General features: G+C 35.0%; 1 protein-coding gene and 1 long non-coding RNA gene across 9 annotated transcripts in view; both read right to left on the bottom strand.

Annotated features, from left to right (window-relative positions):
• Positions 1 to 7,282: 7,282 nt before the first annotated feature.
• On the bottom strand, positions 7,283 to 17,099 carry LOC116247886 (uncharacterized). Of its 6 annotated transcripts, none has more exons than XR_007572494.1 (6): positions 16,713 to 17,099; positions 9,578 to 15,193; positions 9,287 to 9,448; positions 8,275 to 8,337; positions 7,786 to 7,865; positions 7,283 to 7,639 (listed from the first exon to the last, which is right to left on the bottom strand). It is a non-coding gene; the product is annotated as an uncharacterized LOC116247886 (long non-coding RNA). The 6 variants fall into 6 exon arrangements; XR_007572492.1 differs by having other exon boundaries at positions 8,275 to 9,448; positions 9,578 to 10,861; positions 15,137 to 15,193; XR_007572491.1 differs by having other exon boundaries at positions 8,275 to 9,448; positions 16,713 to 16,883; positions 17,003 to 17,087.
• A 2,756-nt stretch (positions 17,100 to 19,855) lies between these two features.
• Positions 19,856 to 25,931, bottom strand: part of LOC116247894 (tryptophan--tRNA ligase, cytoplasmic) — a 39,021-nt gene continuing 32,945 nt past the window's right edge. For 2 of the 3 annotated variants that reach the window (XM_031620323.2, XM_031620322.2), the window contains 5 exons: positions 25,397 to 25,477; positions 22,909 to 22,980; positions 20,855 to 20,923; positions 20,577 to 20,687; positions 20,096 to 20,351 (listed from right to left, as the gene is read on the bottom strand). In XM_031620323.2, the coding sequence (XP_031476183.1) occupies positions 20,301 to 20,351; positions 20,577 to 20,687; positions 20,855 to 20,923; positions 22,909 to 22,980; positions 25,397 to 25,477 (384 nt within the window). In that variant the 3' untranslated portion in view covers positions 20,096 to 20,300. Of the gene's footprint in view, positions 20,060 to 20,095; positions 20,352 to 20,576; positions 20,688 to 20,854; positions 20,924 to 22,908; positions 22,981 to 25,396; positions 25,478 to 25,931 lie in introns of those variants that run through there. The other variant, XR_004170937.2, reaches the window with a different exon arrangement.

Genomic DNA, 25,931 nt, shown 5'->3' with positions numbered 1-25,931 from the left:
TTTGGATCGAATAGTCACAAATTTTTTTTGGGTCTAAAATTTAAATCCAAATAATGAAATATATTCTTTTTTTTAAAAAAAAATTTGAGGTGATAACAGCCTCCCACAAACTAGGCAGCAGTATGAAAAGTGCTAGTTTGCTTCCTAAAAACTTGAAGGTCCTTGAGAGAGCTTTGGTAAACCAGTTGGCCACCTGTTGGATAGATAGAACAAACTGAGTGCTAAGAAGACCAAGGAAGCTTTTTCCTTAGGAAATGATAACCAAATTCTAGGTGCTTCATACAAGAATGAAAACTGGTTTTATGGATACTTGAAGTGCCGATAGGTTATCACAACATAGAACCGGTGGCTCCAAGAGATAGAGTCCAATATCCTTAAGGATATATGTAATCCAAGTTAATTCAGCAGTGTGAATGCCACTGAGCGATACTTAGCCTCGGTAGTAGATCTGGCCACTGTGGGCGCTCGAGAATGACGCTCGTACCCCCTTGCTCGAGGGGCCATACGCTCCTTTGACTGATCGAGTCACGCTTCGGCCTGAACTTCCTCCCTTTTGCTTATTTGTTGTCCATGAGATAGGATAAGTCCCAAAAAAGGTAACAAAACCAGTAGTGGAGCAACGAGTTTCTTGAAACTAGCCCAGTCAAAATCAGAGAAGGCATGAAGTTGAATTTGCTCTTGAGAATATAAATGACATCCAAAATCAATAAAGCCACTAACATATTGAACGAGCCTTTTAATTAGTTGGAAAGGACTTACCATGGGTGTTTGCATGTATTGACTAATGAAGTTGACAACGAAAAAAATGTCCGGCCATGTAAAAGCAAGATATTGTAATCCTCCAACCAAGCTCCAAAAAAGTATAAGATCCGAAAAAGGAGTATCATCAACTGGAGTTTTTGTAATTTTGAATTAAGGGAGTGGCAGCCAGTTTGCATGATGTCATTGTGGCTCTTTCCATCAAGTTATACGAATATTCTTTTTTATTAAGAAAGAGCCACCTGAAAGTTTAATTACCTCTATTCCAAGGAAGTGATGGAGATAAACCAAATCCTTCATAGAAAACTCCTTATTAATATCCCGAATAAATTCTTGGAGAAGTATAGAATTGTTACCAATTAAGATTATATCATTGACGTACAAGAGTAGGAGTATGATGCACGTCCTTCTTTATAAATAAATAATGAAGAGTTAGAGATGTTGGAAAAGAAGCATTTTGATAGAAGATAAGTGCCAAAACGGTCGTACGATGCTCTTGGAGTTTGACGCAAGCCATAGAGGGCTTTATGCAACTTGCATACATAACTTGGTTTTTTGGCCATTGATAAACTCAGAATGATCCAAATCACCATGTAAAAAGGCGTTTTTCACATCCATTTGTTTAATGTCTGAATTGTGAGATAAAGCTATAGTTAGCACAATTCTAATAGTTGTGGGATTTATAACAGGAGAAAAAGTTTCTAGAAAATCAATGCCACACACTTAATTGAATCCACGAGCAATATGTCTGGCCTTTAGTTGCTCTACATTTCGATCACTCGAGTTTTGTTTTAAACACCCACCTAGTTGAAACGATATTCATACATGGTTTGTGTGGTACCAACGTCCAAGTGTGGCATTGTTCCAAGGCATGCACCTCTTCCTTCATGGCAGCGACCCAACCTAGATCCTTAAGAGCCTGCTTAATAGTTTTAAGTTCAAGTGGTAACCTTAGTGCCAAAAAATACTTAGGATTTGGTTTAAAGATACCAGCCTTAGTTCGAGTTACCATGGAGTGAGCATTTGAGCTCGTACTAGACTGACTTCCTTCATGTGGCTTTCTTGTCTTCACTGTCTTTCCTCGTGTTGATGATGATGACTTTGTGCGTCACTTTTTGTTGAAGACTGATCATTTTCTTCTCTAACATGTGTCGGTTGTGATGAAATATTGTATAATGAACCATTGTACAAGAGATGATGGTGGTTGATCACTTGACATGAATCTTTTTTGTTTTCATCTTTGGAAATATTTGGGCAACGATCTAGTTTAGTCCAATCACTATAGGTAACCCCTTCTTTATAGGTTGACATAGATGAAAATAATGCTCCAGGCTATTTATGGGGAAAAATACTTTCATCAAAGATGCGTTGGGAGATGTACATTTTTCATGTAGGTGGATACAAGCACTTGTATCCCTTATGTGTATTACTATATCCCAAAAACACGCATGGTAGAGACCTTGGCTCAAGTTTATTGAGAGCATAATCTCTTAGATATGGAAAACATCTAGTCCCAAATGTTTTTAAACATGAGTAAAAAGGACTTTTTCCAAAAACAAGTTCAAAAGGACACTTCATCTTCAATGTTGGTGTGGGCAGTTTATTAATAAGCCAGACTGCAGTGGAAAAAGTTTCAACCCCATAGCAAGCTGGTATATTTGCATTGAACATCATTGCCAACCCAAGTTCTATGATGGTTCTGTGGTGCCATTTTACCATTCCAATTTGTGGTGGTGTCTTTGGACTATTCACCTCCTTTGTCTATTTGAAACTTCTTAATTTTCTTATTAAACTGATTTTTAACATATTTATGAAAAATTGTGAACACTTGGTATAATTCTGATTTGTGGTGCAAGGGATAGAACCAAGTGAACCATGTGGCCTCGTCAATAAAAACAACATAAATTGGAATTTATCAATTGAAATAACTGGGGCTAGTCCCCATAGATCACATTGAACCTTGTCAAGAAAATTGTCACAATGTTCATCCATTGGTAAGAAAGGGAGACAACACATTTTTGCCATGTGACAACTAGAGCATATAGTGTTTAAAGAGCTAGAACTTGTCACCCAAATAGCCTTTTTATTTGCAAGAAAATCTACCACTTCTCGATCAATATGGCCTAGACGTTGGTGCCATATTTCTTTATTCACTGCTTGAATTCTTGTAGAGAAATATACTTCATGAATCCAATCACTGCCTTCTTCTTTATTTTCAACTGCATTGATATCTTCATGCATCTTCCCCGTAATTACCACCCTGTTGGTGGTCTTTTCCTTCACAGCAAACTCATTAGTTAAAAACTCAAAAACATAAGGGAGATCAGATGTTAATTGACTGACGGAGATAAGATTTTTCTTGATCTTGGGAACGACTAAAACATTATCAATAACAAGTTTTTGTCACCCATTTGCTATAGTAGCTTGTCCAACATGAGTAATGTCTAATTTTTCTCCATTTCAACCATTATTTTATCTTTCTCATAATATTTTAATAGAGAATTGAGATTACATGCATTAAATGTCACACAAGCTGAGGCACCAGTGTCGGGAAACCATTGTTGATCCTAACTATCAATTGTTTTCATGGTGTCTAATACTTGTGGGACCTGTTGTGACTGAAATGTCTGTTTAAACCTGTGCCAACAATTGAGAGAGCTATAGTTCTTCTTGCTGCATATTTGGCATATAATGCCATTTTCCTGAGCCGATCAATTTTGGTTGCCATCTTTATTTTTGTTGTTTGAGTTCCATGAACTATTTTTGTTGTATGAGTTCCATGAACCACCTTGACTAGCTTGCACAAAGCCACGTCCTTTGGAATTGAAGCTTTGATTTTTGCCTCCTTTGTTCCTTTGATTTGTTTAGTGGTGCCTAATAAAAGCAACTTGGGTGCTAGGGAAATCGCCTCCTAACGTCCTCATAGTTCATGATTTTGAAGAAGTGCAACTACCTCAAGATATGTGGGTGCCGGTGGTTTCAACATGGTTGTCAATATGGTTGTTCAGAAGGATTCATAATCTCTTCTGAGACCAATGAGAAACCAAAAAACTTTAGTCTCATCTGCAATAGGCTTTCCAATGGCAATGAGCTCGTCGAAATTTTTTTTTTAAACTCCAAATGTATTCATCAATGGATGAGTTCCCTTTCTTATGCATTTGAAGTTTTTGCATAAGAAACATTTCTCGTTCCTTAGACTTATTAGCAAAATGCTGAGTTAAGGTGGCCTATACCTCCATGGCGATCTTTTGTCCAATGACGATGCCCAAGATATCCTCAACAAGAGTTCCAGTTATCCATCCTCTAAGTAGTCGATCTGACTTCTGCCAGGCAAGATAGTTAGGATTAAGTTCTGTGACTGCATTTCCATCAGAAGCGATGAGAAACTGTGCGGGCGACTGATATTCTCAGTCTAGAAAAGCAGTCATATCCTGCTGCTCAATGAGCCCCATCATCTGTGTTTGCCATAGCAGAAAATTATTTTGATTGAGCTTGATTGACACGAAGTTGGCTACATTCAGATTATATGGGTAAGCATATTTGCTTGGAGCAAATACTGAGCTTTCAGAATGATTGTTCTGTGCCATGTGGTTATCCCGCTCTAATACCATGAACAAAAAAGAGACTCAAGAAGTTGAGTGTCTGGTACAACGTGGTTGGGTGTAAACTCACACCTACATCCACGGAAATTACAATAGGCCTGGATCTCCCTTTTATTTATAATAAAATTACAAGCACCATCAAAATCATTTCTTGAATTACAGGGATTGTTTCGATCTTTATAAGAGGAAACAATATTTAATTTACAATTGTTATTTCCTTGTTTAGTTGTTGTGCCTCCCTGTTTGACAGCTACATCTTTATCTCTTGTTGTGTTACCGATAATCTTAGTAACTGCTTGGCCAGCTGTCATTTTTTTATTATCACCACCATTTTCTTGGCCAACGTTTCCTATCAATACCACCATTATCGTCTTTACCATCATTACCACTAGTATTCTCCTTACAGAGATGGGTAAGTGATGGTGCTTTGATGGATGCACAGAAAGGGAACCAATAGGGTGGGGAAGAGAGGAGAGAGAGTACTTGGTGAATGCGGGTGAAAAGAGGATCAGGAGATGATTGTTAGGCCCAGCCCATTGAAGTTTTTCAAGAAAATGGTGACTTAGTACTACAAGGAAAACATCCTACTGTGATGCTGGGGGGACCTGGGTTACTATTTTGGGGTGGAATACCCACTTTTGGTGGCAAAGAAAGCATTGCGCCACGAAAGGCTAGATGTTTGGTATTAGTAGTGAAGTTTAGCTGTGTTTTTTCATTGCACCAAAGTTTTTGGGTCACGTGATGCCTCCTCTTTTGATATAAATATATAACATTTAGTGATGTCTTGACTCTGCGGTATAAAATGCAGAGTCTATTTTGGCAGACAACACTAACATCAACATATGTGGTGAAATTCTTGCGCCGTACTTGCTTTCCATGGCTTCCTTCATTTTCCCATGAAAGTTTACTGTTCCGGTCAATGTCCGTGTTTGCTTACTGTTCTGGTCATTCATCCCGAGCATTTGTAGCTCGTTTTCTGGTGTCATTTTACTTTTCTAACATCTATCGTAATCTTTCAATTTTCCTCCATTTGATCTTCTTTCTCAACTCCTCTTCTGTTGGCTAGTGTTGTTCAATTGACCAAGGTTTGTTGTTCAAACCATTTCGGCTTAAGGCACATGGGTATAGGTATGAAACAGGTATGGGTATGGTGATTTTAGAAAATATGAGTACAGAGTACAACATAGTGTGTGTGTGTGTATATATCCATAAAACTTCTCAAATTAAAGCAAAATGAGAGGAAAATATAGAATCTTAGTAGAAGGGAAACACAAAAAAAGAGAAGAATCAACATTAAAGAAAAAAATTAAGTTTGAAAATGATTTTTATATTTTAGATATAGCCGTACTCATAGACCCATGTCATCGTACCCGCATACCAACATAGGCATGTGGGCAGATCACACGTACCCCTGTGCCTTAGGTTATGGCAAGTTGCTTCACTCCATCATGGGATTTGCCATCCTTTCACCTTTGATGACCTCATTTTGAACATCCTGTAGGGTCATTGTGTGGTTTTGGATGGGCCAACTTCATCGCTCCTCTTTCATTGTCGCTATCACTTTGTTTCTCTGCAACTTATGTACAATATGTCGATTATTGATTCATCTCTACAATTGTTTGAACTCTGAACGAGGGATCTTGTCACTTCGTTTCTTTGCAACTGACTTGTTTGAACTCTTCATGAGATGCTTAAATCATGTTTTGGACTATATTTATGCTCAACTGAATGAGGGACACTCACTTTTGTTCGATCACATCCAATATTGTTAAATGTTCAACACAAAATAGTTTGATAGTAGAAGATGCTGCTGATTCTTGAAATTTGCAATTCATGATACCTAAAACCCACTAGAACCAAAATTAAGTTTATGTATGTTATTGTATCTTGGGAATGTTCATCAAAACAAATCTTGAATAAGGATATTTCAACTTCAAAGGGTTGATATATGGCTTTTTTTAATGTGGTGAAGATTTTTATTGAACATTGCATTCTTTGCTCTCTTATATTTCCTTGTTTATGTATTTTTCTTTGTTTTCATTTTACTTCCTATACCCGATTTCTCTAGACAAATCTAATTTTACAGTCTAAATAATGTGTTCACAGATTTGTATTCAGGTTTTGTTTCAACTCAATGTATTGGATGGAGGAGATGATCCTCAGTTACACATGAGCAGCAAAAACACATTTGAAAGAAATTAATCGTATTGATGTTATCTTTTAGAAAAAATTATCATTTTGGAAAAACTAATCGATTTGGGTTTTTTCTCTCATTTGTTCTACAAATAGATGAGATTACTTGGCAATCAAGGGATAGTTGTGATCGATACTATTAATTTCTTCATTTGATTTCCTGTAAATTCATTTAACTTCCTTTCGATCTCCCTCTATTTCTTGTCTCTTTAATTTATGATAGGTTGTTATGGTTACATAACTAGTCTGATTTCAGGGTTTTAGTAGTACTGATCCTCCTAATCCATTGCAGGAGTTTAGGACCAAAATCCAGAGTTTGTTTCAGGCTTCAAGCCTTGGATAGGGTTCTCATGAACCATATCATAGGAAAAAGTCTATGAAAGATAGCCTCCTTCCATTTTCAGCCTGCATCACTTTAATTTCAACCTAAGCATAAGTGTTAGATTTCAATCACTAAGATCTAGCATCATGTAAAAATTTAAGGCCTTGTTTAGATGACAGACCCTCAAAACCTTTTGAGGCCAGGGTTTCCTCAAAACTGGTTTTGAGGAAACCTGGTTTTGTAATCCAGGTTTTAAGACCTGGTTTTTGTGTTTGGATGCAAACACAAACACCAGGTTTTTCTTTTTCATACCTAGTATTTGTTTGGATGACAAAAGCCCAGTTTTTAACTGTGGCTTTAAAAACCACTTTCAGCTTAATGCAATTAGCTACAGTTAATAACAATATGTGTCAACAACCAATAGCATTATATAGTTAGTACCAAAAGTTACAAAGCATTCTTCCTTAGAATTTGAGCACAAAAATTAGAAGTTGGGTATAAAAATTATACAATCATGATAAATATTGATTGCCTCCAAACAGCTCCATGCAACAACCTTTTCCCTATGGCCACAAGAAGCAAAGGACATGATCGTCCTCCTCATCCATGTCTTTCAATTTGTTTGTTGCCTTCAACAGCAGTGATGTTTTCCACAGATTGTAGAAGTTGACACTTCTTCACTCTGGAACAGGCAAGCAGATTTTTCTAGGTATGTAATTGCCTGTTTAAGATTCTGATAGGCTTTATAAATTTCACCAATTTTCTGCATAATAGGAATGCTAATCATCATTTATATGGTCAAATAATCTCCAGCTTAATGTATTTAAGTCTTAACTACAAATAACGAACACAACTAGGACACATATCATGATAAATGAGCATAAACCCTAGATGTGAATAAATTTGTACCTATTGAACCCAAAAAATTCAAGGGCAGCAGTTGATCCAAGGCCACGAGCAAGCTGATCCAAGGCCACAATCAGACTGACCTAGTTATCAAAAGAAATGTGATTTTATAGCGGTCCAAAACAAATTGATTTTCTAACAAGATTAAAAAACAAAGATGTATTTGCAATTGATAAAACTTGGATGTATTTTTGAACAAGGATATAGAACTTAGAAGTGATTTTATAGCAATTCAAGGCCACACATGTTGAAGCAGCTTCGTGCCTGCTATTCAACTGTCCAATGAACAAGGATAAGAACATGTAAACCACAACAGAGAATTTACACTATTCAATGGAAACCCAAGGATGGAAAGAAGAATTATTTAATAAATACATTAAGAAAATTAAAACCCCACAATATTCTTCACATGCAAAACCAAATTTTGCTACTTGTGTGCCTTGGCACAAAAAAATTCACTAATTGAGAAAATAGCATGCACTCAATGCTCACCTAAATCTTTCAAGTGCCTTTACTCATTGTTGATATGATGCATGTGGGCGTTAGGATGAGGACCTGGGAAAATGAGAAAAAAAATATGAATGAAAAAATGGAAATTGTACTGCATAGGTGAAGCCATGTGAAGAATAAGCAAGGAAGCCACAAAAAGGCCAACCAAAATGGCAAATAATAAGAAATCATGTTCTATAAGTAGCCAACATTCAAAGGTTCATCTATTGAAAAAGGAATCACACATATAGTTCTCAGTATTCATATACTTCATAAAAAAGAACCTGTATAGATTCAGACATAACTTGCAAGCTTAGAAATCAAAAATAACAAATAAAGAGCATTTAACATAAATTTAACAGCAAATATCTTTCTATCATGCTTCCTTTGAGCCTGTAGACTATGCAATAACCACCTCAATCAAGCAAGATGAAACCCATAACGCACTAGAGGAGAATTATATTGGTACGAAATGGATAACCCCCAGCCCATAAAAGAGCACCTTACCTGAACCCTCCTCCTCCTCAACTATGAAAGATTCAAAGGTTGATAGTTCTTCCAGTTGTGGGCAATTTTACAAGACGAGCATGAATCAACCTCAAAAATGTGAAATAGGTTGACGAAAACCTTACTAACTAAAGAATTATACCTTTGTTACCCTTTTCATCATTCATCTTACTTTTTCTTGCCTTCTTTCCCTTCCTTCTTTCTTCTTTTATTTTTTTGCTATGGACCCACACCTTCGTGCTCTTTTTTGCTTTCTTTTTCAGTTAGCTAACTCTTAAAAGAAAAAAAAAATTGATTTGGATCTATTTATTTCTACAATAACCAAAACCTATTCAAGCTTTGTGTGACGCATATGGAATGGAAGTAGGAGATTATTAACTTCAAGCTCTTTAAGCACACTAGGTAGTATGGTACTTAAGCATAATAAAGTCATCTAATTTAAGCATAATCATAGATATGTAATCCACAACACATTCACACACAGTAAGTTGATAAAGTTACATGTCACCTTATTAAATAGAAAAACATAACAAAGAGGAGCAAATAATTAGTTTAACAGTTGAGCACTTGGCATTTTGATTGTGCACTATGCTTGTTGACTGCTAGTAACTCTTCCTTCAAACACTACATAGTATCTTCGTGTCTTTTCATGTTTCATGTGACCTTCATTCTACAATAAATACAATGTATTGATATCATGAAAATGCATTATGAAATTGAAGTAAAATATTTGAAGTAAAAAGAGAAAAGTGAACAAGTAAAAGGAGAACGAATTACTACAAAACGTGATAGTTATTACCTATCTCTTTCATGAACATAATCATCCCATGCAATTGATTTTCTAAATGCCTTGGCTGCATCACGTGTGCATGTAGAGTTATGTGCTCGATTGGACACTCTCTTGGAGCCTGATCTTCATGTGTTTGTGGTGGAATCCATTTTTCTCCAGAGTCTCTCGATATCCAATCATCAATGTTATTCATTCGAATATAATTATGTAATGTACAAGCTGCAATAACTATATCACTTTGTGTGTCAACAGGATATGAAACTGCAACTTTAGAATTGGGAATCTAGCTTTTAGAATGCCGAAACAACATTCGACTGCATTCCTAAGTGATGAATGTCTAAAATTATATAGTTCTTCATCATTCTTAAATGAACGCCTATTTGTAAATTCTTTCAAATGATATAGAATAACCACATATCGGAGCATAAAATTTGAGAGCGTTGGCATAGCTTGAGTCAACAAGGTAAAATTTACCTACGTAGGAAAAATGTTATCAAAGCAGAAGTTTGACTCAAAGACTTATGAACATGGGGTGATATTATATTACCCTCTAGAATCGAAGGAAATCCCAAACTTCGGTTATCCAAAAGTTTAGCTAATATTCTTGCATCAGCTGTAGAGTCTTTCCATCCACATAAATAAAAGTAAACCATAGATTGAACGTACATGCACACATTACATTATGTGAATTGAATCCTTTTCTATTTCTACATCTAACTTGATCTTCTATTGGAACAATCATTGAAATGTGTGGACCATCTATTGCTCCAATACAATCCTCACACTGAAGTACAATAAGTTAAAATAAATTCATCATGAAATGAATTTTTCAATAGTATATCATAAATGTTACAAAGGTACCATGAATCGCGTAAACTTTGGATCACTTGTTATCTCTGGTGGCATATTAACACTTGGGTTCTTTACAAACTCATGACTTAATTGTAGAGCTCCCTTTAAAATGTCATGAAAGTGTTTGAAAATGGTTTCACTAGAATGTTGAAAATGGTCTTTCAAAACATAATCTCGTTTATTCTATCCAATGACCATCATAAAACTCGCTAATTATTCTTCATCCGTTACATTTCTTGTATCACGTAATATACCTTTGTCTTTCAGCAAGTGAGTAAGAGATAAAAAAATTGGTGCATCCATACGAAATAAGTCACGTGATAATTGTTCGTGACCATAAAGTGTATCATTTACAGCACAGCTTCCATTCCTACCTACTTGCTTCCACACACACTTTGCATTTTGAATGATTGGTTGCCCTTCCTTCCATTGGACCCTGCACTACTTAGATGGAAAACGATATATCATTGTATCGTGTAGTTGGATCATAGTCTCTTACCATGAAAATGCATGTGCAACAACACCAACTGTAAAAAAGAATACTATTAACCTAAGATGCCCAGAAAATTTTGAAACATGCTTAAGAAGTTTATGTAAAAATTTCATAGTTGTTTCACACGTCGCTCCAATTACAATGTTCTCAACTGTGCATTGTTTGTACTCATCTTCAGTAGAATATTTGTTGGTCTTACTAGTAAAGTATTTGATATCACGATTAGTTGTTGTACTTGAACTTTTCATATTTTGTAAATTAGATAAGCTACATTTGTAAATAACATGTATGGTAAGATTCTGTTATCACCCCACAGTTTTCCAAAAGGGGTGTATTTTATTTTCATCCAAACAAAATTCTCAGTTATTTGGATTTAAATTTTTAAACCGCAAGCTCAATCCTAGACCGAAAACAAATTCACGATTATTCGATCCAAAATGAATTTCTAAACCTTTGTCCGAATACAAACACAAAATTCAAAGTCAAAGCCCAAATGTAAAAGCGAGATTCAAATCCAAAACCCAATTCTCGGATCCAAAATAACAGTCTAAATCCAAATCGAGCCTTTCAAACACAGAATCCAAAATTTAATGCTATTGAGCATCGTGCACACGTGCATGACCTTCCCTTTTGTTTTATGTCTCGTCCTCGCACCAAAATTATGTTTCTAATCTTTGAACCATTCAGTAGAAGGCGTCGGCAACCAATTGAACCCAATCCAACTCTAAAACTAGCCCAGAGTCATTCAAAACGGAGTCAGTTACCCATTTTGTAACGAAAATCATTTTTTTACACATTTTAAATAAAAAAAATGTTTTTATGCTTCTTATATAAACAACCTTTATTTATTTATTATTTATGCATTTTATTCAATTATATTTGATTTTATTTCATTTTATCTTGTTTTTTTTTTTAAAAAAGACGAACGCGCCGGGCCGCCGGCGTGCGCGAACTACTGCACGGCTGGGTAAACGCGAGCGCGCCATCGTGCGTGAGTAAGAGCCACGCACGAGTGTGCCTGTTGGATACTAGTGCGGCAAGGCTTCCCATTTTGATGAAAAACCGCCCCTTGGGGGTGATTTTGGGCTTGTTGAATGGGCATTAGCCTGCCCACACCCCAAAAGGGTATTTGCAGGGCTAATGGCCAACTCCACTTAGTCAAAACCTATTTAGAAAATATAAAATGTTGTAAAATTAAAAAAAAATATCAAATTTTGAGTTTTGGCTCCAAAACTCTCTATAAATACCCCCACAATTTTCTCTCTTGGGCATGGGATAACCCTTGGAAGAATTTCTAATGATTCTTCACTTGAAGATTTGATTCTTCTTTTCCATTTCTCTTCCTCTTCTTCTTCTTCAAGTTCCAACTCTTCAAGAGAGCATAAGAAGATACTAAAGTTCCAACTCTTCAAGAGAGCATAAGAAGATACTAGAGGTATGTAGTTCTTGTTTTATTTTTCTTTCTCCCTTCTTCATCTCCCCATGGTCATGTAAGATAGCTCTCAAATCTCTTGTTCGGAGTCAAGAGCTATTCTTCAGTACACCGAGAGCGTGAGAAGGAGAAATATTATTTCATTTTAGGAGAAAAACATGTTTCTCTTTTCTCTTAAGTGTTACTTTGTTTTGAGATATTATGCATGCATAGTTGATTGATTTTTCTATTTATATATTAATGAACGGTGAGAATGAGTGTTTGGGCTGAGATTCTTCTCTATTATTATGTTCATGTATGAAGTTGGGATTTGTTCAACCCGGAAAAACCCTCACGAATATGTACATGTTAATATGCATTTTCATGTCATTCTTACGTATAGTTTTCCTCTTAACCACCCAATTAGGAACCATAATGAGTGCCTTATTATGTTGCTTGGTTTTCTTCCATACCCAACGGTGGAAGAAATATATTCCCTTGTAATAAACAAAACAATAATGTTTCATGTTAATATATAAAATATTTGAAATCATGCTTTTCCAAAAGATTTTTAAAAGCAAATACCCTTTCTAATACAGCTTTGGAGACTTAGCTTAGGTTCTTGCATGAGCTTAAGTTCCTCTCCGGCCTACATAAAAATTGAAGTCGGATATTTTAAGTCATTTCCGGATTTCTAATCTCATGAAGACACATTCGTATATATATGTCATAGTCTTTTATTTTTCTCTTCAATTAAATGTCTTCTCCTACAAATTTTATATATATATATATATATATATATATATATATATTTTTTTTTTTTTTTTTTTTTTTTTTTTTCTTCCAAAATCTCTCTTTTTCTTCGAATCAATATCCTCTTTTTATAAACTTTCATATATGTGTATTTGATATAAAATGTACACGTATATGTGCATTTCTCTCTCTCTCTCTCTCTCTCTCTCTCTCTCTCTCTCTTAAATCCTTGATTTTGTGATTTTCAAGATCTTTTTCTCTCTCTCTCTTTCTCTATATCTCTCTTGTGATCAAGTCTTTCATCTTTTCTATTCTTTTGAACATTTTTCTCTCAAGATCTTTTTATTTTTTGACTTCACCAAGACCAAAAATCAAGTAATGACCCAATATTGAAATCATCCTTAACGGTCCTCAAACCTACTTAAAGCCTTAAGAGAACACTAAAGTGACTTCGAAAGTGATCTCCAAAGTTTTTCAAATATTTATAAAGATTTCTCAATTCAAAATTTCTCGAACCAAAATGTTTTACCCTCTCAAAAGATTCTTCAAAACTTTCTCAAAAGTTCGAAACATCAAATCTTCAACATTTTCTCAAACACTACATCGCATATAGAATGAAAACGAATGTTCAAGTCAAAACGAAATGCATCAAGAATAAGCGTAGCCCTTGGATTTATTATGCATAGTAAATGCATCGGGAACGGTCGATTCTCGTACCGATGGGCAAGTCCCTTTCTCTCTCATTTGCAAAACAAAAACTCATTTTCTAAAACACTTCAAAAACCAAAAGAAATTTTGGGGATGCGAACAGATACATCTGTAAATAACATGCACATTGCAATATATAGATAACATAAAATAAATCAGATTATCACCAATGACGAAACAATAACGTATGAAAATGAACATCAATCACATCAAATAGATAATTTATGATACCTTATTTTTGTTTCTTAAGATGCTACAACCAACTCTTGCGAAGGTGCTCAGGAAGTGCCATGAATGCTACAAGTCTCAACATTAAATGCATCGATAGCATGCATAATTAATTCACTATTATCTTCAATCTTGACAACCTTATTTATACATGCAGTTACAAAATATGTTTCACGACGTGTAACATTTGATTCATGCAATGCTAGTCGAGCTTCTTTTTGTTCATGGTATTTAACCATCTTCTTATTTCTCTCCCTAGAAGAAGAGGCAAAATGTCAAATAGAATCTAATAAATCAGATATATTAAACCTTTCATGACCTATTTTACATTATCATTGAGTTGGCCTATGAAAGTCAGATCCTTTCACATTCGCTTCTACATTATCAACATTTGCATTATGATTTAATGATCCCAAACTTTGATCCAACTACCAGATGTAGGAGTGGTTAGAGTTGTGTTATAAATGGCGATGTGCTCTTCATCAGTCAAAGGTATGTAAGGTGTTTCTTTGCTTATGCATTGATTTAAATGCACTGCACTTGATCCAAGGCTACAAGATATTGAATTTGAACAAATAATATTCATTTCATCTATACATTTGAAACTCGTATCCGGTGATCTTTAGCACTAGGATGGCTCTATTGTAATATATAATTTAATTACTTGTCATCATAAGTAGCATGAAGAGTTTATTAAAGAACAAGAATGAACTGATCATCACTTGTAAGTAATCATTCCACACCTCATCAGCTACATCTACGCATCTAGTACTTGGATCCCAGCCAAATCCACTTTAGCTTAACATGTCTTTCATAATATTGTACAATTTTCTCAGGGACCCAAATCTGTTCTTAAGTTGTTCTTTATCATAGTTTATGTTGGCTCTAAGATGGAACTTGTGCACAATCTTATTCCAACCTGTCCCATCAAACCCACCACCAGTTTTCTTTCCACGAGTCATATTCTCACACATAATGCCAAGCATTAACTTGTCTAATTTGTTATTCCTGAGATTGACTCTCACCTTCATTCATTGTACCTTCATCATAATAAATGAAATATATAACGTATCAAAAATAAAATTACTAAAGAATTAGAGTCTAAATTTTCAACAAAACTTACTAGTCTGGGCTTTGTCCAAACCGACCTTTTAGAACCTTTTCCAGACATTACTCTGATCTAAAGGAGGAATACAAATAAAAGACATCTCAAATTAGAGTTGGTTGATTTAAAATTGAAATAGAAGATGCCTTCAACTAATCAATCATGGACCAACCGTAACTATATATATATTGTTATCTCATTCTAGAAGTTTCCTCTTGCAAGTTTCAAATAATTGAACGCACAATAGATAAGTTACTTTGACAACACAATGATTTACAAGTTCAACTATACCCTGTATAAACTATTTTAAGGTACAGTTGGTGGTGCAAGTTGGAAAGGAAGAACTGAGCTGCTTTGTTTGAATAACTTGTGGATTTGTGGCTAATTATGGCTTAGTGAGAAGCCTTCTACCTCTTTTTCTTGACATTTCATACATTTGTTTCCGAGCAACCAATTTTGGTACCTAGTGTTTTCATGGTTGAGGTTGAGGATTTGCTGTTGTTCATTTTTCAGCAGGTGAAAGTCCTTACTGGCAGATTGTCAATTTAGTTCGGGTCCAAACGTATGACAAATACAGACTGATACGTTTGGCTCAGTATTTAAAAACAGTAATAAGTACTTTGGTGGCTATGCCCATTAAAGGCCCACTTGAGCCTAGTCATGGTTCCATAAATAGATGAACTGAAAGTTACAGTAAGAAATTGATGATAATTTAATTGATGTGTTTTGAAGAGCATAAAATTGTGTAAAGTGAGACTAGATAGCTGTTTTTAAGTGGTTCACTGATTATGGTATGGAACAAAGTGGTCATGATGGTAAGATATTGAATTTCTAGCTTGTCCACTTTTATCTAAACTTGAAAAATAAATTCATTCCACAAAACAATCAAGCTTTTTAATGCCAGGAAGGAAATGAAAAACAAAAAGGTCACTTGCATTATTAAAAGAACACTTCCCTTGATAGAATTTTAAAACATCTTACATCAAATATAGATTGAAATGTCTCTATCGGTTTCAAAACACCCCATTTACTTTGACATGTTCCACAACATCTCAACATAATCTTGTTTCACTTACAAAGCCAAAAAGGTAAGAATATTGAACTACATCCAAATGAATAGGTATGACAACCTTCCAAACAATGAACCATAAAAAGTTGATATTCATGAAGATTTAAAAGTTGAAGAGACTATTTTCTACTCAAAGCTTCAGATTATGCATGTTTCTAACTTAAGGAATGACCTAGTTCAATTTCTTTAATAGGCAGTTCAATTATGCACTCTTATGCTCATTTTGCAGAGAAGAAAAGTTACAAAATTGGTTTTCCTACATAAGAATGACGACACACAAGGTAAACACTAAACATACAACATCATTATGGAACTATGGCAAGGGCTTATCATAAAAGGCACTGAAATACGTAAAACAGAGAAGACATGACAATGTAAAGCAAAAGAACATGAATACCATATGGAGGCATCAGACCCAACAGCAATATCATGCTACTGAGTGGAGATAGGGGGATTGAAATAAGTTGTAGAACGGCATTCCTATCTACCACAGGAAAGGGGGATTGAAGTGAAAAGGAGGATTACCTACAACAAACACCTTTGTTTCTGCATCAATGCCTTGCAATGGCTTCACAATGAAGGGCTGATCGGTATAAATAGCAGCAATTGATTCACGAACTGCAAATGAACATCAAATCAAACGCCCAACAATTCTCCCTTGCTGATCGCAAGGAGATGCACCAGTTTCTGCCCATGCTGCTACAGAGCAACACCAGAAGCTTTAAGTCCATGCCAAGACGCTCTTGCTCATCAAAAACCTTGTTTTGATATGAAAAAGGCAGGGGATGGCAGGTTTTCCAAAACCTGGTTCGAACCTGGTTTTATGCAACGAAACCCAGTTTCGCTGTCTTCCACACGCCACCAAAAACAGGTTTTTGGAGCCAAAATGAAGTTTGGGCTCCAAAACCTGGTTTATAGGTGTCACCCAAACGCAACCTGAATCAGCAAATAAAAGGTAATTTTAATGGACATGTTTTTTTTTTTTTGGGCATTGTCATTGAGAGATCTTTTGGTGACTCACAAAACATGAAATTATAGCCAGTTCAGCATAGTCATTCTACACTTATGATGGATAATTAAAAATCATCTTATCCTATTGTGTGCTATGCAATTATCTCATGAGTGTTGATCTAGATGCAAGTATTATTGAAATGTAAGTGCATAACTTATAATCAACGTAACGAGGATTGCTATTTTCAAGTTAATGAAGATGAATAATTTTGAGCCATAGAATTTACATATAAAAGCATTTGTTTGCCTATGTAGTAATGCAATCATCTAGACACTTTAATAAATTGAATAACTATATAGGTAAGACATGTCAGTACTGTCTAATTTTTTTTCTTTTATATTATTTATCATTTTAGTTGTATGTGGATTGAATTACTTGAACTTTTGTTAGCCACGTGTGGTTTTTGTTCTCATCATGCATGTATTTTAAAAACTTGTTTTGTTTTGTGTCTAGATGGTACTGATGAGAAAGAAACATGCACAAAAGGAAGGAGGAAAAACTGATAATTAATAGACAATATATATAAATGTTGTACTTATTGATGTACTACTACAATAAATAATGATAAATTATCTTTTTACTGCCACAACTTAAGAAAATGTTGTGATAGAGGTGAATGAAAAAGCTTGCAAGATGCTTAGTGCAGACCATATTAAAAACTGCATGAAACAGTGAAAATTTACTTCGAGCAAATCTACTGGCAAAGAAATGAATCACTATAATTACTTCAAATTATGAGAGGCTAGTGAGCTCAGTTGTTTGCAATAGAGCAACTAAAAAATGACGAGAAGGCGATGGAATGAGACTGATGGTGATAAAATTCCATATATTGATGATAGGGTTTCTTAAAACGAAGCACTATTTAAACTATTTTTTAATATTCGTAATGATAGTGAAATACATCAAGTTGAGCTCAGCATAAATTCCTCCTTAAAATATAAAAGGAGGAGAAGCATAAATGAAGATTTTAAAGAGGCTGAGAAAACAAAAAATGTTATTGAAAATGTTACTAATGAAATTAGAGAAGGTAAGCGGCTGTATATGAGACAAGCCAACCTATTACATATTCAAAGAATTATTTACTTCCAATGCTGAAGCTATTGGTCTCGAACAGGAACTAATAAAGTAAAACATATATTCGTCTTACTAATGATGAAATGAAGGATCTAGACATTCTTTGATTGTCCTTTTGTGAAAAATGAAATCTTACTTAAAATGCTATGTGGAGCTGAAGTTATCTGAAATTGCTACGATTAAATTTAGTTTCGGAGCATCACTTTTGCTTCTAACTTGAACTTCTCTTTTAGACAATTTTATTTCTAGCCACATTTATAGGAGAGTGCATAACTCTGTTGTTGTTCAATTGAAATTATACTTCTTTCTTGTTCTTGTTCTCGTTCTATGTTTGTGCGAAGTTTTTAGCTTTCCATTGCGGCAGTTAACCAACATTCGCTATCGACGTGCAAGTGCATATGTATGCAGTGTTGGACCGATGAATCTGTATTTGGAAGAGAAAGGATACCAAACTATAACGAAAATCTTTTATTATTACTTTTATATTAGTCAATGGACGAAAATTTTGATAATATTGTTTAGGAAAATTCATAGTTCAAGATAAAGCATGAATTTGTTCAAAAAAATATAACATGTGGCGTTAGATTTTAATTAAGCAATATAAAACCTACTCCAAAACTTAAAATTTAAGCAATTTTTTGAAGTTAAGTGATTTTTTTAAAGCAGAACTGTTTTTGATATTTTATCATTTGGAAGTGACTTTTTTGTATTTTTTAAGATACAAATTAGCCTTCTATCAAGCCCGCCGATTATTTAATAATAAAGCTTCTAGTTCATAGAGAGATAAACAAATACATGCAAACAACAAATTCTGGGGCATTTCACGTTGTAAAGCAACCCTTTTTTGTTCCTTCCATTTCAACCACACCTTCCCTTCCTTTCTTTCTGTTTTGTGTTCCTAGCATTTCTCTTCCTTTTCTTTTCATTCTTTAGTATTATATGCTTATATTCCATCCGGTGCAAGTATCCATTTCTTTGATGTCATGTATCGATGACTTTTGTACGAGTCATACTGTATGCAACTGATTTTAAGTCTTCATAAGTACTTTGACATGAAATTGCAAATAAGATGCAATGAACGGCATGCAAACTCAGAGTACAATTACTACATGCAATCTGATCCCTATACAAAAACACATGCACACATTTTGGCATTTCATTCTGCTAAAATTGATTTGATGAGTCTGATTGTATGGATATAGCAATAACGCCCAAAACTATAGGTTCAAAATCACTTGGTGGGCTACCTAAGGCAATTAACAATTGGCAAATGGTATGCAAATTCTTCCTTTGAAGATGCATCCAAGAGATTCGTACAGTGCGTATTTAAATTGCTAGATAAAAACATAAATATAGTGTTCTCTCATTAAAATTATGGCTTAATTTCTATAATGGATCGTCATCGACTTTGTTCTCTGATTTCTTCGTCTAACAAAGTTATATTACTTTGGATGTAATAAATCAGGAAGTCTGTTGCATCCTCTCATACTGAGAAAGGTTATTACTCACCTCATCACTCATCTTTTTAGGTCACAAAAATGAAAATAGCACTTCCAAGGTGAAAACGAACGCAAGAGCACGATGACATAAAAACAGAATGAAACTTAAATATTCCTTTCAGATTCTAGCAACTTCCAAACTTGGTCTTTGTATATGCAGTTAATGGATGACTAGTTCCGTTTTGTGATGTACAAAAAGCTTTTTCGGGTAAAAGGCTAAAAGCGCTTATTCTACCATGGGGTTTGATTAATGGTTGCTAAAATTTTTGATCTGTTAAGCGCCCCACCTGCCAAACAAAAAAAGACAAAAGAAGACTCGTCTCTTCAGTTATACTTCTGTGAATGAATGGATTCAAAAGCTGTTGCGAAATAGACAATTTGATTCTAACAAGCGGAACGTACAAATATGCTTATCTCTATCTACGCTAAGCATGGCTGGCTTCAACATTGTGTTTTCGTTCGTACGAGCACCAGAATTCAATTTGAACCATGCTCGTGGCAATAAAATATCTTTTCTAAACCCTCCAGTTATGCAAACATGTTAGGTAGGGGCCTCACTGCCATGAATGCATCAACCATCTGCAACAGTCAAAGAAAAAATTTCAGCCTTTTGTATCTTTGCACCACCGTTACAAAACTTCATCCCTTCAAAAGAGATACAATGGTAAAATCAGCCCCGAATTTATTGGGAAACGATAATTGGGAGTAATGAAGAGAGCAGGAAAGGAGAGGAGCGTGTAACATCCTATGACCTTCTAACATAACAGAAGCAGGAATACATCCACGCAGAATATATCAATTTACCTCTTCTGAAACAGCAGAACGTGCTCTTTGGTGTCTTTCAACCAGCTCAGACAAAACCTCAATGAGACGTTTCTTGACCTCACCAGTTAGCATCCTGCCAGCTTCATATTCCTGCAACAATTTGAAATCTCAAATGCTAAAGGGAAATGAAAATGCAGAACCACATTAGGTAATAGTGGGCCCAGCCCGACCAAAAGTTCAAATAGCTAGATAATAGAAAACAAAATAAATAGGATAAAATAAAGGATAAACAAGCAAAATCATCTAGATGATCTTACCCTCCTTATGCTTTCCAACTCAGCATCATCATCAAGAAAAAATCCCAGGTACTTGATTGGTATATCCACCTAGAGGATAACCAAGACCATTAAGTTAAAATAGATATTCTAAAACTGCTCTCTGAATTCTTGCAAGGGTCAGCAGAAAACAAACCTCAGAGAGAGAACGAGACAAGGCATACTCTCAAGTGGTAAGATCGTTGCGACAGTAAAGAATGATGATTCTTGTACTTATCTTGAATTATATATGATGTTTGAGCACATATCTTGAATTATATATGATGTTTGAGCACATAAAGTTTGTCCAGAAAACTATGAGTGAAGAAAGGTTCATGGAAACCCTATAGAAAGACTATTAAAAAGCTCATGTGAAGTGCAACACTCCCATACTACTTCTTGATTAAGGGCACTTTGTCAATTCAGAAAATTGGCATCATAATATTATAAAAAAACCATCAACCTTTTCCCAATTGTTCAACTTGAGCATTTTATATGGGCATGAAGGTCACTAAACATGTTATGCTATGTCACATGAGTGCGTCATTTAGACGCCTGCACCCACATTGACGCGATGTAGGTGCGGGTTTGAGTAAGCTTTGAGGTCTGGTTTTGTATTCTATTGAAGGTTAATTAGAAGTGTTGCACCTCTATTTTGAGGTTTTCTCTTGTGACTTCTTGCAGTGGCTGATATCTTTAAGAGTGCAACTCATGAAGTGTTTATTTTCTCAAGTTGAGGTTTAGTTTACAGAGGATACATGATGGGCGCTATATTGACATATTTTTTGGAGTTTACAAAGCCAAGTTGGTGCATGCTAATAGAAGTAGATAAGGATCAACCTATGCTTCAGAAAGTTCATGAGATGTGGGATAACATGATTGAGCAAATTCAATATGCAGTTTTTAAGCATGAAAAAATGGTTTATACTTGATAATTCAGGGTTCTTTGATCGCATACATCGTATATTAGTAGAAAGATGAGATAAGAGTAATACTCCTCTTGAATGCATGACTCATTCTTTGAATCCTAAATATTCTAGTAGAAAATGGCTGCAAGGAGCTCCTAAACGTGTCCCTCGATCATGAGATATCAAAAAATAGAATATCATGTATGAAAAGACTTTATACCGATTCTTACATTAGAAAACAAGCTAATTACGAATATTCAAAGTTCAATGCAAGAAGATTTGATTCTAAGTATGTGCAAGTAGCAAGAGAAGATGAAGATCTAAGTCCTTCTGCTTGGTGGTCGACATATGGATTGGAAATGCCAACACTCCAAAAATTGGCAATGAGATTACTAAAACAGCCTGTTACATCATTATGTTGTGAAAGAAATTCGAGCACATATGTTCACATACATAATATTAAAAGGAACAAACTCACTAGCAAGCGTGCAAAAGACTTGGTTTATGTGCACTCCAATTTGCGTCTACTTTCAAGAAAGCACAAAGAGTATAAGTACTGCATATATGATTTGATATTTCTTAATCTTCATGTAATTATGTTATTTACTTATGTAGTTATTTTGTTCATAAAAAGCAATTGTGGATTATCTCAATATTGGGATGTGGATGTCGAAGAATTCGACTTTGAGGGAGAGCGAAACTTGCACACGGCTAATATGGATTTAATTGATCTTGTAATTCCAGCAGATGATGTTGATTCCAATGAAGATGGAGCATAATCAAGACATTGAAGATGAAGCATTATGAAGACATGATCTCGTTTTGAACCTTTTGGTTTGTAATTGTATCCTTATGAGTCTAATGACTAATGATTAATCCTTGATTTCTACCAATTATTTTCATTCACTGTTATGTAGTTTTGGTTGAAATTATATATATATATCCACACCCTCATTGCCACATCCCGTGCCTGCATCGGCAACAGCACCCCGCAGTCAAGTGACATAGATATTATGCACACGGCATCATATGACATATATTAAAAAAAAAATATTACAACTTTAATCTTTCTTCGAATTAGTAAGGTAGTTTTTGTTTCCTCTCTCGCTCTCTCTTGCAAGCTACAAGCTAACAGGGCTCCAGAGTTACCTCAAGGTTTGCTCCATGTTTCCTATGGTTCTCTATGGAATCTTGTCCACCTGAGAAGGCATACCTGTTTACCTAAGAAAAAAAAAAAGCAATGCATCTTATGCTGTCAACACTCACATGAAAAATAATAAAAGATGGAGGACGTATAAAGACAGTATGCAAGAGCATATCTCAAAGAGAAACTCTCTGTACATAATCCAGATATGCTTCCAATGGATCATGATTCCAAAGCCTAAGAGATACTTCAACAAGCAAAAGGATATGTGGATACGATACAAAACCAGGAAATGCAAAATTACCAACTTTCCATCAGCCATGTACAATAATAAACACATTTTTATGGAGCACATTCAAAATGCCACAGTTGAAAATAATGAAAACTGAAATGTCATTCACTCAATAAGTATTCAGATGAAAGAAATAGGATACTTGCGCTTTAAAGCAAGTCCTGCATTCCATAGCTTTGGAGAACTAAACATGTTCTAAATGGTGTACAACATTAAGCATCAGTGAGTTTCAATACTACAATAAAGGTTAGCAGGTCTAATAACCATAGGCTAAACAGACTTTAGATTGCAAAAGGTTATGAAATGAGCATATATCTGTTACATATACATATACATATATATATATATATATATATATAAATATAATACAATTGCTATACATATGATATCAAATGCCTATATGTTTAGTTATTGTAGATCATACGAGACATACACACACACACACACACACACACACACATAGGAGTTACCTGCATTCTTTTCTCTTTTGTAACTTTTTATTTTTCTCTTGTATTTTTCTACAATTTTCTGCTTTTTGAGCCTTCTTTTTGTCACAGCGGAATGATCAACTGATATAGCCTTGGGCATTTCAATTTTGAATTCAATCAACTTTGACCAGCTTACTCATTTTTCAAAAGCATTAATACTTGTTTAATTTGGTTAATCATACTATTTGCGTTATACATTTTAATTATAACTATTATTAACCATTTGTTGGTAATCATTGTTCTTTGATTATATAACATAACTATATAATAACAACTGAAGTTGTGCAATTCCTGATCATCTTTTCACAAATCAGAGACTGTAAAACCATTCATCATGGTTCAGTTGCGATGGACAAAGGCTTCAACCATGCTTCCTTGAGAAATCTAAGGCTATATTTATATTTGGATGTTCCAATGCAATCCTGCTTGGGAATAGACGCTGAACCATATTATTTATGATCAATGAACAAAATTACAAAATCAAGTGGAAGGAATGTACAAGAAGAACTGAAAACAAAAGCACCGCTTAAACTTGATCCACTGCTGGTTGTTAGAAAGGACCTGAACATTCACTCCCTCTATGTTCATCATAGACAGTATCCGCTCCAAACTTCCAGTTTTGTGAGATCAAAGGTGGGAAGTGATCGTGAAGATGGAACATAGAGGGAGTGTGTGTGTGTGTGTTGGGGGGGGAGAGAGGGGGGGGTGTACGCTATTGTGCGTCGAATGTTGCTAGATGATTAAAATTTAAAAATTTGTCACTAAAAAAAATCACTAATTGGCATTAGCCACCATCTATAGAGGCCTTACTGACTATTTATGGTCTTTGTACCAATGATCTTTTAAATTTTAACCATTCGGTGACCATCCAGCACATAGTAATGTTGAATTTTCATATATATATATATATATATATATATGTGTGTGTGTGTGTGTGTGTGTGTGTGTGTGTATCATAGTCACAAATAACGTCTTGGAGCTTTAAAAAAATAATAAAAAATCAACATATCGTAACTGTATTGTCACATATTGTAACTATATCGTAATTGTATCATAACTGTATCATACAATACAGTGTCTGTATCGTACGATACGTGCGATACAGGCACGATACACCACCTGTTTACGATACAGGTGTTGTATCATATCGCATTTTTGAAACACGACGATACGTATCGTACGATACGACCCCGTATCGTACTATACGTACAACACTGGCAAAAATAATATTTTAAGAGAACAAAACAATATAGAAAGTTCTATTAAAGAAAACTAAGTTGGTAGAAAAGTCATCAAAAATTGCTGGTCACAGCAAAATCATGCTGAATAGGTGAATTTAGACCACAAAGAACATGAACAGCCCTCTAGTGTCTATTAAGGGCTCTTCATTTCCATTGTACATACATGAGGGTTTAAAGAAAACTTATTTAGTAGACAAATTGGACTTCAAGAAAAGGATGGATACAGCCATTGGTGCATTGACCACACCCGACATTGGGTTGACCGTGTCTAGTGTCCAAGGGCATACCTGTACCCGTACCCCGTGGTACCCGTGTTGACACCAGTACCTCACCCAAACAAAGAACCCATGTGACAGAGGTCAGAACTAATGTCAAAGTGTAGATAAATTTAAGATGTCTGGCCCATTTTAGTAGCTGAATAAATCACATAAACATCTCTGAAACATAAGAGCATAATGACATTGAACCAAACCTTGTTTTTTATAATTTTTGAAGAATCAGTGACATATATAGCAGAATTTGGATCACTGGCAGACATTTTCCCAGCTTGTCCCTGCATATTTCAAAAAAAAGGATTTTCAGGGAAAAAGACTAAATTAAGTTAACTTGTGTCATGATAAAGAGTATATACATGGCACTTGAAACTAACAATTATGAAAGATAACACAAGCCAGAAAAATCATATACATCAGAGATCAAAGCAATAGCTGTTTGATGTCGACAAAAGCTGTAGAAGATGTACCAAAGTGACCAGACAGTTCTAACATGGTGGATTGGGTATTATATGTGGCATTTGGACTTTCAGTTTCCTACTTTCAAGAACGTCTCCAGTTCATAATGCTTTTCTTTTCTATCACATGTAACTATTTGAGACTTTGGGTACCGTCAATCAACAATCAAGAAAAACTATTTTAGTAGTCTATGCCAATGTTATCCGTATCGTACGATACGGACGCGTATCGTACGATACGTGTTTGAAACACGATACGCGTCCGTATCGTACGATA

The sequence above is a fragment of the Nymphaea colorata genome, chromosome 2, assembly GCF_008831285.2.
Source record: "Nymphaea colorata isolate Beijing-Zhang1983 chromosome 2, ASM883128v2, whole genome shotgun sequence".
Taxonomy (NCBI): Eukaryota; Viridiplantae; Streptophyta; class Magnoliopsida; order Nymphaeales; family Nymphaeaceae; genus Nymphaea; species Nymphaea colorata.
Note: the sequence above shows the minus strand (reverse complement) of the source record. Positions and strands in the feature narration are given on the sequence as shown.